Source organism: Chelonoidis abingdonii, chromosome 5 (assembly GCF_003597395.2).
Source record: "Chelonoidis abingdonii isolate Lonesome George chromosome 5, CheloAbing_2.0, whole genome shotgun sequence".
In the NCBI taxonomy this organism is placed as follows: Eukaryota; Metazoa; Chordata; order Testudines; family Testudinidae; genus Chelonoidis; species Chelonoidis abingdonii.
The window spans coordinates 38,645,634-38,660,798 of NC_133773.1; the positions used below are offsets into that span (position 1 = coordinate 38,645,634).

A 15,165-nucleotide genomic window follows, 5' to 3' on the forward strand; every position below is an offset into this window, starting at 1 on the left:
CTTCAGTCCGTCCTGGGGTGGCTGAGAACAATGGGGCAAAGCTAGTGCACAGCTCCTTGATTGTCGCCGCTGCAGATGTTCCAGGGTGGTTGAGAAGTTTCACCTCTTCCACGCCACCGTGCCTTTTTCCCTTCGTAGTAGACACCGTCAGGCCACTTAGCGTCACTCCTCCCTGGACTGTAAACTGACACACCTGTAAGTCTGGAATAAAACGGCTTGAGAGAATTAACATGGTACACTCGGGGCTTTAGTGAGGAATTGGGAAATGCTATGAGGTAGTTCACAGTCCCAGGCGCTCTTGGACCGTGAATGGCCCTTCCCAGATGCTTCATCTTATGGCCTGTTGCGCCTTTAAGACAATAACCAGGTCTTCCTACCTGAAAGAACGCTCTCTGGTATGTTTATCATACCAGGCCTTTTGCTCTTCCTGAGTATCCTTAGGTTTTCTTTAGCAAAGGCTAAAGAGTGTCGGAGGGTGCTTTATAGGTTGCTTACAAAGTCCAGAATGTAGTTCCTGGAGAAAGCATAAACCCTCCCATTGCTGCTTCACCAACTGTAATGGCCCTTAACCTCGTGGCCATACACAAGTTCAAATGGTGAAAACCCTAAACTGGATGTGGTACAGCCCTGTAGCAAAAGCAACGGTGCAACACTAGGTCCCAATCATTGGAGTGTTCATTCACGAATTTCAGGATCATGGCCCCCAAAGTTCCATTAAACCTTTCGACCAGGCCATTGGTTTGATAGTGGTACGGGGTGGCAACCAAGTGATTCACACCCATGAGTTTCCCACAGTTCTTTCATGGTTCCTGCCAGGAAATTAGATCCTGAATCTGTAAGGATGTCGGAGGGCCAACCTACCCTGGCAAAAATGTCTGTTAGGGCCTGGACACAGCTTTAACCCTGGTGTTGCCTAGAGCTATTGCTTCTGACATTCGGTAGCAAAGTCACGAAAGTCAGTACGTACTGCTTCCCCCTGGGCGTCTTCTTGGGAAAGGACCCCATAATATCACAGCTACTCGCTGAAATGGGACCGTCAAATTATGGGAGTGGCTGGAGAGGGGCCTTGACCTGGTCTTGGGGCTTTCCCACTCTTTGGCACACCTCACAAGACCAGACATACTGGCAATGTCCTGGCCCATCCCCCTCCAGTGGAAGGACTTCCCAGTCTGTTTTTGTTCTGTTCACCCACCTCGGCCACTGGGATGATCATGGGGCTAAGCTTAAGAGCTTCCCTGGTATAGTTGGAACCACCAACTGTTTTTTGCGGCTGCCATTCTTCCTGGTGTCCACCAGAAGAATTCTCCTTGTATAAAGAGTTTGGTCTATAACAACCGGATCGGTTAGAAGAGCTGAGGAGGTGGTGGGTGTTCGTGCCGCCCCAAGCTTTCTGAAGGCTGTCATCGGCTTCCTGCTCAGTCTGGAACTGTTCCTTGGGCTTGGGGACACCAGTTCATCTGAAGCGATGTAGGTTATGGGTGATTCCATGCGGGTGAACGCTTCTCTGCTTGGTGCACCTGGTGGTATTTCAGGCTCTAGCTGAGCCTTTTGGGTATGGTTGTTTTGCTGCTTCTTCCCAGTTTTGGCTCGCTGGCACCCTCTGGCGATGAGGTTGAAGATGTGGTGCAATTGCTGTGCTGTGCTGGTTGCTGTTCCAGTTCCGGGTCTGGGACTGGAGGTGCTGTGGCTGGTTCAGTCGTTGGCAGGGGATCGGGTCCACTAACGTCTGTCTGGGTCTCTGGTAACACAGACAGGGTCCCGCCTGTGGGACGCTCAAGTGAACAGGAATGGTCTGGAAGCTTGCCTGGCTTTGGCTGCGTGAACCTTCCATCTCTCCTTGGCCCGCTTCACCTGGTTGGCCAGTCTTCCCAGTAGCAATGGGGATGGAATGATAATTGTCATAGACTGCAAAAGTCCACATTCCTGACCAAGCCTTTGTACTGGAACAAGGCAGTTGCAGCTATAGGCAAATCTACAGCTTGTGACATGAAGGGGTAAATGGTCACTTGGGCTCGGTTGAATGAGTTTGGGGCCCCACGAAGGATTGGTGATAGCTGACACTTGTGCCCCCATGTCTCTCCATGCGTACCTCTTCCGCTCACCCTCAAATTTCCCTCGCTCAGGGGATTTGAGAGGCATCTGGGCCTTTGGTCGTTGGTGTGAGGGTGGTGTAAATGACTGTACCGGTTGGGGTTCTTTGGGCAGTTGGCCTTTTATATGTTCCCAGTTCATTACACTTAGAGCATCTTCCAGCTAACTGGTCCATGGTTGAGTGAGTTACTGGAGACTGGTGAGGTGGAAGAATAGGTGTCTGTGGCTTTCCTTGGGTTGTAGGAGGGGTCTTGGGGTTGCCTCTGGTGTAGGGTTTATTGCGGCTGCCCACCTGGGGTATTCATTTCCCTTAAGTAGCTTTCTTTGCTGTCTTGCCACTTCCATGCCATTGTGTTACAATCTCCCTGGCTCGGTGAGATTTTTGGGTTTTCCATCTTGTATGTACCAGTCGTGTTATTTCCTCAGGAAACCCATCCCAGAACTGCTTCCATTTGTATGAGGAGGTGCACTTCGTCCAGGGATTAACATTGGTTCCTGATATCCGCCTCATAATTCTTTCCAACGTAAGTAGGCGTGTTCTGGGAAATGACACGTGTATTGATAGTGGTTTTCGTGAATCTGAATTTCCACTTTTGGGTTCTGAAAACGCGACGGTCCATGACCGGGGTTATCCCATTCTGAATCTGGGCCTTGGTTTGAGCAGTTTTATAACGTCATTCTGCCTTTGGCATTTCAGCCGCACTCTGCAAGGGTCCACCTGAGCCTGTGACCTCAGCTCTACCATGTACCTGGTTTTCTCAGGATGCTGTACCCAAGGCAGGCTTCTTTCAATTTTCTAAGAAGACCTCAGGTCATCACCTGCCTTGAGGTGGGAAATTTTTTTGTGCGTGGAACCAGTATTGGCGAAGGGTTGTTAAGAGTGGCTGGAGCATTTTGCCCTAGCCTGCTAACTCCAGTTCATGCTTTCTCTCTTTTTCCCTCTCTTCACTTTTTTTGTTGTTTTGCCAGTTCTTTTTGTTGTTTTTTTTCCATTTCTTGTTGTGTTTCTCCTCTCGATCATTGGTGGGCTGCATCTTTAGCTCCTTCTTATTCCTTTATGGTTGCCTCTTTCGGCTGCTTGTTCTCTTTTGTAGGCTGCCTCTTTTTCTCTTGGGTTTTTTCTGTGGGACCTCTTTCTTCTTGTTGTTTTCTTGTGTGTGCTCCTCCTTCTTGGCTAGTTCTGCTTAATTAGTTCTATCCGTCTCCTATGTCCACTTTTTCTTAGGGTCTATGGAATTATTGCCGTGCTCGTTCCTTGTTTCAGGCTTTTCCTTGGAACTCATGTCCTGCTTTCTTGTGTTGGGGGTGCCCTCGGGTGTTTATGTCTGAACTGCGGCTCTCTGTTGTCTCCTGGGGTATCCTAGCAAACTAGTGCCTTTTTTCTTCATCTAGCTAATCTTTTCAAATGTAATTAACCAAAAAAACCACCTTTATTTGCGCATGTGTGTTCTGCTGGGGTACTTTGATCCACAGTCAGTCGATTGTTTTAAAAAAGTACCCTCGTCAAAATCTAATGGTTCCTTGCTTAATATGCAAGCCAAACTGGCCAAGAGGCATACCACTCCTTTGACACAGGTAATGCTTACCCAATTACACCTTCTTTAGAGGTTTTTAAGGTCGGGCTTGACAAAGCCCTGGCTGGGATGATTTAGTTGGGGTTTGTCCTGCTTTGAGCAGGGGGTTGGACTAGATGACCTTCTGAGGTCTCTTCCTACCCTGATATTCTATGATGCTATGATTGGACCCTGGTGTCAGCTTTGATAAGCATCCAAAAGAATGGCTGCCTGTTGCAATTATCTGAACTTTCTGGGTCTGCAAAACTGGCCTGCAAATGTCACAGGAGCAACTTTTGGGTGAAGTCTCAATTCATCTGGTTCTGCTACTGGCCCTGGCCAGGATACAGATACATAGAAAATGCATAAAATGAAAAAAATAATTTTAAAACATAATGAAATAAACTTAGGACTTCATTAAAAGATTGTAGATAAAGGCTTGGTGTGTGTGTGTGTGTGTGCGCGCGCATGTGTGTGTATGTGTGTGTGTGCATGCTCATTGATTATGGAAGCATTTCAGTGTATACAAGAAAAAATCTCACTGTGTAGGGAATAGGGAACATACATTTGCGATAGCTCTAAAGTCTCTAATAGCCTCTATTAATATCATAATTTCCTTAATATGTGGACATTTAGACAATTCCAAAGGACCATTTAATTAGGAGTAATGCTACTGGTATCAATTCATCATTTTTAATTCTCAAAGATATTTCTAAGAATCTTCTTCTGTGAGAATTCCACAGGACAAACATCCAGAGTGATAGGCCTTTGTATTGGAAACTTTGATAGTTAAATTGAAAATAATAAAAAAAAAAACAACCCAAATACAAAACACCAAAAATTCAGCCAATGAACATTCTAAATCAAGGGAAAAAAAACAGTATATGATCATAACTATGGATGTACAAGTGTAAGGTGTAAAGGTATCTTTTCATCTTGTTTTGCGAAGCTTTAATTATGAAACTGCTAGTAATGGCAAATAGAGTTGTTCTTATAAACCTCATACATCAGAATGAGATTACATATTTTAATATTTCATAACTGCTTGGAATTTCTCTTTTGTTTTTCTAATACAAAGTGAAATTATAAATAACAAACATCCTTTCTGGAAAGTTAACAAACTACACAAACATCACTTTTTTTTTTAAACCCAATAAAACTCTTGTTCAAAATAAATACCTGTAAATTGTATGCATCTAACTATATGCAAATGTTTCCATATATATGATTATGTACATGCATTTGAACAGTATGTGCATGTACTGTGGATGTCAATTACAACAAATCTGCTGTCATCCAGGACTTGACGGTTCTTAGCAAGGTAAGCAATCCAAAAACACTGACACAATATTCAGACTAAAAGAGAACCTATGTTACCTGTAACACTAATAGGGTTAGTCATGGCTCAGCCACTAGAGGAAATATAGTAATAAACTGTTGAGCAGATCTGACATTAGTAGAGGGTAGCCCACATACAGAGTGACCAGTACATGCAATGCTTATGCGTGAGAGTATATTTGAGCATGCATAGCTGTGCAGGTGAGTGGGGGACAGCCACTTTCAACCAGTTCCAACAATACAAAATGTAACAAAATTCTGATTGTGCTTTCAAACCCTGTTGAATTTATTTGTAACTTGGTTGCATTACTATGAGACTGAGTCCTTCCAGGCCTCCTTTGGTCTTTCTCTATCTCTCTCCAGATATATTTGTGATTTGAGTCATTTATTTGAGACGCCATCCCCAGTTCTTGGCTTACCTTCACATCCTGGATGTTCATTCTTGTTCCCTCCTTTCCAACAAAGATGTCATCTATATCGACAAGAATGTACCTATCCAAGGACAATGCGAGCTTCTTCCCCGTCAAGAAAGAGATGGCATCTATAAAGATCAACTTGTGTAGCCAAAAGGTCAAGTTGTTTCCAAAAAGGACTCTCTGAATCCCATCATGAAGCCCCAAGTCCTGGATCACTGTAGCATACAGTGGAGCCTTAGGCAATGATGTTGGGAAGGATCTGGAAGTCTGTAATTCAGTTAAAAGCACAGGTTGGTAGGTGGAGTGATTAAATAAGAAAACCGTCCAGTCTTCCCCAGGTAGTGGGCCTTTCTCAACCCTTGGTGCTTTGGTAATGTGCAGTAGAGGAGATTGAGAGTTTACAAAGCAATCTTTGAGGGCAACATTATTGTAAAGGTCTAGTGGAAATCCTTTTAATTTAATACTTGGTGAGCTGTTCTCATTGGCTTTATGAAAACCAATTATGCTAACACTGTATTCCACACAATATTTTTCCAGAAGCTCTATATTCCATGAGTCCATGGACACATACTTCAAAATATTCTCGTATATAACAAGCATATATTTCCCTTTGCCGCTATCTGTAAGAGGAGGAATGTCACCTTTTCCAGGTGCAATCACCATATGGTACTGGAATCGACTAGACTCAAGGATGGCTATGATATCTTGTCCAAGCTGGGAGTACTGGCTGTCCACAAATAGCAAGACAATAGGATCAGTATTAGATGGATCCATCGGCTTAGCAGTCTTCAGCTCCATGGACCTGTATGGTAAAAGTTTAAGGCCCTCACATTCTGCTTCTCCAGTGGTTTCAGTTAGGGTCATCTCCTGCTTGTAGCCTGTATATAAGTAATAGGCGGAAATGACTATGCTTACTAAACAGAAGGTGGTTAAGAGAATTACCACTGTTCTGAAACTTCTATGAAGTTTCATAATAAGATTCATTTTTTGGAATACTTTCATTTAAAAAAAAGTTTTTGGCTTTATCCTCTTAAAGTGCCATAGCAGAGAGGACAAAAAATGGTGCTGGTACCATGCCCCAAATGTTCATGTGACCATTGCAATGCATTTATGAGGGGCTTTGAGGAGGTTATAAAGTTGTTAGAGCTCAAAGTCAAAGTATCTGGAAATCTAAATTGGAAGAGATCTTCTCTGAATGCAGTACTTGCAAAAAATCAATGGAGATGATGCTTAACATTATCTGCAACAAAGGGTGAAATTAGAGTAAGTAAAAACAAAATCCATAAAGCAATTAAAAATGTGTCTTAATTAAATAAGCTAGTAATTGATATGTGCAATCTGAGGAAGAGATTTATTGATTGTACAGTACTAGCTGATTGTCAGCTGCTTTTTTAGTAGTTAACTTTTTAAAAATATCTATTTAAGGTAACTTTCCAAAATGCTTGTGTTATGACATGAAATCTAAATACAGCACTATGAACAATGTTCATTCAGTCACTGCTTCTTTGCTAAAAAGATTTCTTGCAATTGCAAGCAGGGATAACTTAGAATAATGGGATGAAATTAAGAAAAAGAAAAACTTGGACAGTTTTATCAAATTGTGGCATAGTCTTCTGAAAGGAGATAGTGGAACTCCAGTGTTTTGAGACATTTCAAACTAGTCAAGACAAAGTATTAGAAAATGTGTAGTATGGAACCATCCTGTTGTTAGAGTGAGGATGGGCTAGAAGAATGAAAAGACTGTCTCTGTCAACCAATTTCTATGTATTTTTATATACTTCTATGACTTAAGCAATCAGTGGAATTTACTCATGTGTACAAATATTTGCAGGATATGAATCCAAGTCTGCAGGCTTATATGAAGTTATTCTTGAGTTATTAAAATGTTAAACATTATAATTTTTAATGAATTAAAAATTATTGTTACCATCTAGACAATTCTAAAACAGCCAAAATAAATTTTACTAAACTCTTCTAAACAATTAAATCTTGTGTTGAGCTTAATACTGCTACATTTCACCTCAAAGGGTAATTTCCTGAAATCGTTACAAGCATCTAAATATGGGGCTTAAAATGAATGCAGGGCATTAATCTGTCTCTCTTCTATTATTAAATAGAAGATTGAGGTAAGAATTACATATGGGCCAGATTCACTGGACAGCTTTGTGTAATTCCTTACAGTGAAAAACTGGTTATACTATGCCAGTGGTTTTCAAGCTGTGTCTCCAGACCCCTTGAGGACTACAGGCTATGTTTAAGATTTCCAAAGGGGTTTGCAGCTCCACTTGAAACCCTTTAGGAGTCTGCAAATTAAAAAAGGTGGAAAACCACTATACTATGCCATTTTCCCATGGGAATTCTTTACAGCGTTTAAAGTGCATTTTAGAAACCTTATATACGGACATTTGCACCAGAAAGACTTGCAGCTTGAAGGATGGATGCAAAACAATTCTGGAAAATTAAGGAAATATTCTTGACAGTGAACCATCCACAGACATTTTATCACATTTGAGTTTTTCAGTCAAGGAGTACACAATGAAGTTGGGAGGGCTTTGGGGGTTGTTTTTCAAAAGTGGAAAGGTGAAAAAAAGCAACAGAAAAAATAGATGATTTTGTTTCATGGGCTTAAATAAGGATAAGTGAGCATCTTCTCTTTCTGAATTATTTATACTGTTTGCCCACTGTAACAATGTAAGGTTGTAAACAGTGGATTATTTTAAAGTGCTAAGAATTAACATTCCTTTTACAGAAGACCAGTTAGTTGACAGATCTTCATTTGTAAAGCTAGAGTGCAGAATAAAGATGGGAACTTAAATATTTGAGATTTCTGGAAAACTTTTAAATCTAAACCTGAGGAAATGTGATAAACATAATATACGGTAAATCGCTAACGGTATATTTATCTAATACTGGTGTGCCATCATAAGGGGCCTTTTCTGATTGCTTATAGTAAACATAAATAACATAAAGGAAGGGTATTAATGCTCTTTTAAAGATTTTTCTTCAGCTATCATACAGGTATCCGATATCAGACCTCTTCTGACATCTAATTGTTACACTACATTTCTGATGTCAGAATTCACGGGAAAGGCTCAGCAAAAGAGAGAAACAAAGTCATGGGGATAAACTCTGAATAAAAAGGTCTACTTGTTCAGTAATGCACTACTCAGCATAAGTATAAAAATCAGAATTTGACCCATAGAATTTAGAGATAGAAAACACCTATAAGGGAGGTCATTATGTCCGTTCCTCTGCCAGTGTAAGATTTCCTCTAAAGTATATTCTTGAGTCAGAGGCTTGCTGCTGCACTCTTCATATTCTTTCATGCTTTGTCATAGTGCGCCAGCAGCAGAACAATCTTTGATTCAAGTTTGTGTCACAGAGCCACTAGCAAACAGTAGCAAGAAAGATATTTCGGTTTATTCTAGTGCAGAGTTTTTGAATGGACATATCCCCAAATAATAATTAATCAATAATAATTAATTAAAGAAATGCTACTAATAAACAAGATAATAATCAAGATAATTATAAGAGTAATAAATGCTTCTTTATTGCTTGCTTTGTTGGCTTTGAAGTTCAAGGTGATTTAATCTCAAAAGAGCCAATTAATTTTTTTTATAAAAAGATAAAGTCAGATCAATGGAAACTGTCTTTATGAGGCTGTATTTTAATTCTGGGACTTTGGTGACATGGACGAATCACTCATGTCTGACTCTTGGAGTTTATCACATCACTGTAATCTTTCTGGGGAATTACATCGTCATTGTGGGTGTACACAGACCATAAAATAGAATAGCTAATGCTACAACTTTTGGTTTTTGAGATATTTTGAAATGAAAAAGTACTTGGACTTCACATCATGTATTTTCTTTCAACACTAGAGGGCAATGTTTTCTTGCTTTTGCCAGACAAAGAATGGCAGCACCTGTTATCCACCAGGACAGCTTACAAAACAAACGGAGCTGCAATCAAGCTGAGTCCAAAAAGGTCACAGCAATCTGTACCAGCAGGTAAAACACCTTATTTTAGACTTTAGTGCAAAAGCAATATAATTTAAGTGCTAATAAATCTGATCCTGCAACAGGTTTTATACTTACTAAATTTCTTAGTCCACTTCTATAGCCCAGGTGAATAGCATGCAATTAGTAGATCTACATTTTCTCCTTTTTCCCCCTCAGCTTTTTTTCCTCTTGTATCCCTCAGGTACTGGAATTATAAAGTGTCAAAATAATACATTTGGTGAGATCGATCATTATCATTTTGCTTTGCGGTAGCACCTAGTAGCTCCGAGTCATGGTCCAAGATCCTATTGTGCAAAACAATGTACAGAAACAGAACAAAAAGACAGTCCTTATCCCAAAGACTTTACAATATAAATACAAAAGATAAAATCCCATCGGAAAGAAATATTAGTATCTCAGTCTAATCTAATCCAGTCCATCTATCAATGTTGTTATAAACATTGAATAAATGTTTTTAAATTACCCATACATATATATTTATTAAATAAAGGTATTCATTCTAATCCAGATAGCACTTGGAGCAAGATTCAATTCTAGGTTTGGGCACGTTGTTAGATTTGTTCTTTGGAACTGTTAATATTGTTCAGTAAGAAGCAGTGCAACATAATTAAAGTCTATGAAAGTAAATCAGTTATACTAACCCATTGAGGGAGATTTTCTAAGGCAAAATTGGGACTTGGGAACTGCCATTTGGGCATTTGAAACTCTCCTCTTTATGGTTCAACAGCTTTATATGCATTCAGCACTTCAATTTTTCTGGGAGTATCTTTATACTGTATGAATCTATTATAGCACTGAAAAACTTGAAAATAGATGTCCAAATCAAGTTTTATTTAGTATAATTTAGTATTACTGATCCAGTTTCATTTTAGAATCCAATTTCTGCAATTCAGTGGGCCCTCAGCTCTGACTGAATTAATTGATGATCCACTTTGCTGGGTAGGGTCCAAATTTTGGTACACAGATCAAGGAAACAAAGTAATATTCACACAGAACAAATCTTCAATGATGCAGAGTCCTTGTGCTGGCTCTTTGTACCAGATGAATTTTACCTAGAGAGCTGACTTCTACACTGTCATATTTTGCATTGACAAGTTCATGTGCTAATACTGTAATTTTTCATTTGTCCCAGAAACACTAAATATACTGGCAACATGTAGCATGCAGTACCATTGAAGACTCTGGCCTGGTCTACACTAAAGCATGTTTGCTGTTATAGCTATATTGGCAAACACGCATCATGTGCATGCACCTTATACCAGCAAAAGTGTTCTTTACCTGATAAAGCCGATATAAGTTCCCCAAATGAAATAAGCTGGTGAACTGCATCTACACTAGGGCTTCTGATGTAGGCCTATTAAACACAATGGTTAATGTACATTAGCCTATTCATCACAATGAAGTTGACCCACTTAAACCAGAGCTAAATTTGGCCCCAACAAGGATCATTAACAAGACATACAATGCATAAAACATAAACCAGTAAATGTTCTTAACAAATGATTTTTGAGCTGTATAATACATCATTAAGCTTTAGTTCATTTATTGCCCAAACTGCAAAATTTTGGAACCAGATTTCAAATCTCCCAAATTTCAAGAGTGGTGTAAGATGTTTGTTCATCCCTTTGGAACCAGATTTCAAATCTCCTAAATTTCAGGAGTGGTGTACGATGTTGGTTCATCCCTTTGTATAGGGATGGACATGAAATCCTGGAATCCTACACTCCCCTCAAGTCAAGTGGTAAGGATAGAGGTCTTCTCTCCCAGGTTATGTTGCCATCAGGTTAATATGGGTGAACACAAAGGGAAAGCCAAAGGACCAAGCAGGAGACACGTACTAGAGGTAGTATGGGTCACAGTTAATAGCATGCCCATTTCTTGTTGACACAAAAATCTTTACATGACAGAATAGATATTATGGGGTTTTGGTCTGGAAATGCTTCAGAAACATCTTTTTCTCATAATATTTTGGAACTTCCATTTCCATTTCTGGTTGGAATCCAGATTTGTATGAAAAATAATGAAACAAGATAAGCGAATTGTTCAACCTCAAAAAAAAATTGGTTCAGGAGTTTATTTTTCCTTCTGAGGGCAAATACTAAATTTGTATGAACCCAACTCAATGTCCCTAATTATCTGTTCAACAATCCCTGATTTAAAAGCACTTACACTCCTTTATTTAGACAAACTACCCACAATGGTCTACTGGTTCAGTACAAAAGATAAGTGAACTGGTTTGATAAAAGAGGTACATACTGAATCATTCCTTCTTAAACATAAACCCAAAATTCAAACCAAATTCCAAGTCTGAAAAAAAATTAAGTGGATTTTTTATGTTATTTTTCATTGTTTTGAGCCTCTGCTCTCTTGGAATACAGCAGCTTTTGTAAGTGGAAGTACCAGAAATCTCACAAATGAGAAATTTCCAAACTCTAGAGATCTGGATAAACTTCCATTATGCAGCCGAACTTTCACATGCTCTTCATGCAGCGCACAGTCAACTTGTGGAACTCCTTACCTGAGGAGGTTGTGAAGGCTAGGACTATAACAGCGTTTAAAAGAGAACTGGATAAATTCATGGTGGTTAAGTCCATAAATGGCTATTAGTCAGGATGGGTAAGGAATGGTGTCCATAGCCTCTATTTGTCAGAGGATGGAGATGGATAGCAGGAGAGAGATCACTTGATCATTGTCTGTTAGGTTCACTCCCTCTGGGGCACCTGGCATTGGTCACTGTCAGTAGACAGATACTGGGCTAGATGGACCTTTGGTCTGACTCGGTACGGCCATTCTTATGTTCTTATGTTCTTATTCAAAACAATGTTTTTGCGGTTCATCCATCACTACTTGTGTAGATGTTTTATGAACACTGCTTTGCTAGTAAGTGTTTTAGCAGCTCTCACAAGACTGATCACAAGCTCACCAGCTTGCATATAGAAAGATGTTGCCTACAAAGGCAGATCCTCAGCATGTAGAAATTGTCATAGCTCAGCTGACTTCAGTTACTTCCTTATGACAATTTACACCACCCATGGATTTACCCTTGTAGCTTAATTCCTTCTCTTGATTTAAGTAAATTTAGACTTCACTTGTCATTTGAAACACCCAATTTTAGTAATTGTTTTCAGTGATTAGGGGTTCTATAGTCAATGTATAATTTCTTGCTTTTTTAGAAAAGCAGACAATTTGCCAGAGTTATGGCTAATTATCACTGGATACAAAGCAAACACTGTATAATTCTCACGGAATGAAAAGTGGCAGGAATCTGTGCCTGGAAGAGCTATTGGAAACAATGAACACTTGACCCTTTTGACTCTGCTCACTAGTTTTTAGTAGCTCTAGTTTTTACAGATGTTTTTACTCGGAGTAGAGAGACTGCCAAAAATTGTGTTTATAAAATGTTTTTGCATACATCTTTTAAAGTATTTGATTGTTCGTTTATTGAATGAATGACAAAGAAAACTGGACAGATTAGGAGAAATGGAGCCTTTTGCCTCCATATTGCTAGTCTGAATTTAACTCAGGCTGATTTGTGTCCAAAATCTAGAACCATCTGATGGATGTTAAGTGACACATACAAAGTTAATAGCTCGTCTCACTCCACGTTCCAGGGAATACCTTCTCCAGCAATGGCCTTGTTAATAGACTCAGCCCTTGAGCCCCTTTGGGTTTGTTTTGAAGCATACTGATGGTTTAGTTTGGGAAAGTTTACCTTGTCATTGCCTGTGCTCTATGTCACAGTTCAGGACTCTCAGGCTTCCAGCTGTGCAGCCATTTTCTTTCCGCACGGAGATCCACATCTCTCTCCCTTCTGACCAGGGTATTTCCAGGCTGCACAGTTCCCTGACTTCACTATGTTATTCCCAGCACAGAAAGGTTGCCCAAGGACAACTGTTTGCTTTCTGATCAGAGATGTTTAACAAGTGCAACTACTACAATTATAAGGTATCACGCAGCACTTCCTATGCAAGCCTGCATTATTCTCACGATAAAAAGCATTACAGATAAAATATATTAAAATAATAAAATAACCTTTTACACGCTTACTAATACTTACACACTTGCTAATAAGCTTACCAGAGTTAACCCTAACATGGATTATGGAAGGAGCAGTCCTTCAACTTTCCACCTAATGGTAGTCATTGTGGTTACAGCCTTATTATAGATTTAGCTCAGAACAAGTGTCCATTCTTATGGGACCTCAGTAGATCCAGTCCTTGCAACCTTGCCCTAAGCATCGAGACCTTCTATGGACCAGGAGTCCTGTCTGTTTGGTGGATCTGGAAGAAGGCACTGAGTCAGTTTAAAACTAGACTATTTATCCAAAATGCCCTTCTTTGTGATGGTCTCTGGAGAATCAAATTTGAACTAGTATATTGTGCACTTTTCCAACCTCTTTGTAGATGCTAAAACCTAAGTGGATTTGCCTGCTGTTCTTCTGTTTACCCTTTCCTTAGAAATACATACAAATCCACAAAATTAAGCCTGGTTCAATAAGGTTTAACTTAATTCAATAAAGTTTCTCTTACTTCCACAAGGTTTGTTGCCAACATTAGAAGATATTTTCAGTCTATCACACTCTACCTACCCTGTGAATAAATAGATGGCTCCTGCTTAGCGGCAACATTTTAATAAGAATCACCCGTATTATTCTTCCTTCAGTAATTTCAAAAGGCCTGCAAATACCCACAGCTGATTTATCACAATGCCCAGCTCCTTGAACACATGTTCTAGATGTGCTGTCATAACAGCAGGTCAGCTAATATAATTCCTTCTCATTAATTCAGACCTGATCTACAATTGCTGACTAAGTGGCCTTTTCTTTCCTCCTATTGATGCATTTAGACACATAACCATAATCAGCCCCAAAGTGTGCACAGAAATTCTTCATCTATCAATGGGAGACTTCTGCAAATATGTATTTGGAAGGTCAGAAATAAAGTTTTGTCTTTTGCTGGTGCCTCCAAAATCCCTTTCTTTGATACTGAAGTTATGTTTATTCACTGTAATAAAATCATAGAAATACAAAAATTAGATCTGGATGGCACCTCTTATGTCCTCTAGTTAATTGCCTCATGTAGCATTGTTACCTACTACATTTCTCCAGTCTGGTTTAAAATTAATCAAGTGCTGGGGCTTTTATCACTTCTTTTGGAAGATTATTTTACAGTTAGAATAGACCTCGGTGTTAGAATATGTGTACTGATGTTCAGCCTAAATTTCCCCTTTACTTACTTTGACTCCACTAATTTCAGTCACAGTCCTTTGGATCACCCTTAGAATTCCTTTATTTGGTGTTTATACATGCCCAATCATTGTTCCAGATTATCATAGTCATTTCCTGTTAGTTGTTTTTGGCCAACCTGAGACTCATTTAGTTATAAGTAAGGCCCTACTTCATTTGTGATATTGCAGAAATTGTGGATCCCACAATATTAGGCTTCTACTGCAATTTTTATTTTAATCAGCTTACTTTGCATAATCCACAGTTTCGCACACACTTTTGCGACTCTGACTATTAGTACAGTAGAGCCTCATTTATCTGAGCTCATAGTGTCTGAGGCTCTGGCTATCAGCCCTGGGTGACTGGGACTCAGGATGTCAACCCAGTGCATGGCGAGGTGTCCACTGTCAGCTCTGTGCATTAATGACTGTATTATAGTTGTAGTAAAATGTACGGTTATAAAAAAAGAGCAAGTATGACATAATAGTTGAGTGTTTATATTGTTCCCGCAATTTTTTTCT

General features: G+C 39.6%; 1 protein-coding gene across 5 annotated transcripts in view; it reads right to left on the bottom strand.

The window, feature by feature from the left end:
* LOC116825362 (bifunctional heparan sulfate N-deacetylase/N-sulfotransferase 4) overlaps positions 1 to 15,165 on the bottom strand; it is a 246,557-nt gene that overhangs the window by 151,915 nt on the left and 79,477 nt on the right. For 3 of the 5 annotated variants that reach the window (XM_075066250.1, XM_075066246.1, XM_075066249.1), the window contains 2 exons: positions 9,496 to 9,604; positions 5,402 to 6,638 (listed from right to left, as the gene is read on the bottom strand). In XM_075066250.1, coding sequence (XP_074922351.1) covers positions 5,402 to 6,400 — 999 coding nt within the window. In that variant the 5' untranslated portion in view covers positions 6,401 to 6,638; positions 9,496 to 9,604. Of the gene's footprint in view, positions 1 to 5,401; positions 6,639 to 9,495; positions 9,705 to 11,320; positions 11,400 to 15,165 lie in introns of those variants that run through there. The other 2 variants (XM_075066248.1, XM_075066247.1) reach the window with 2 other exon arrangements.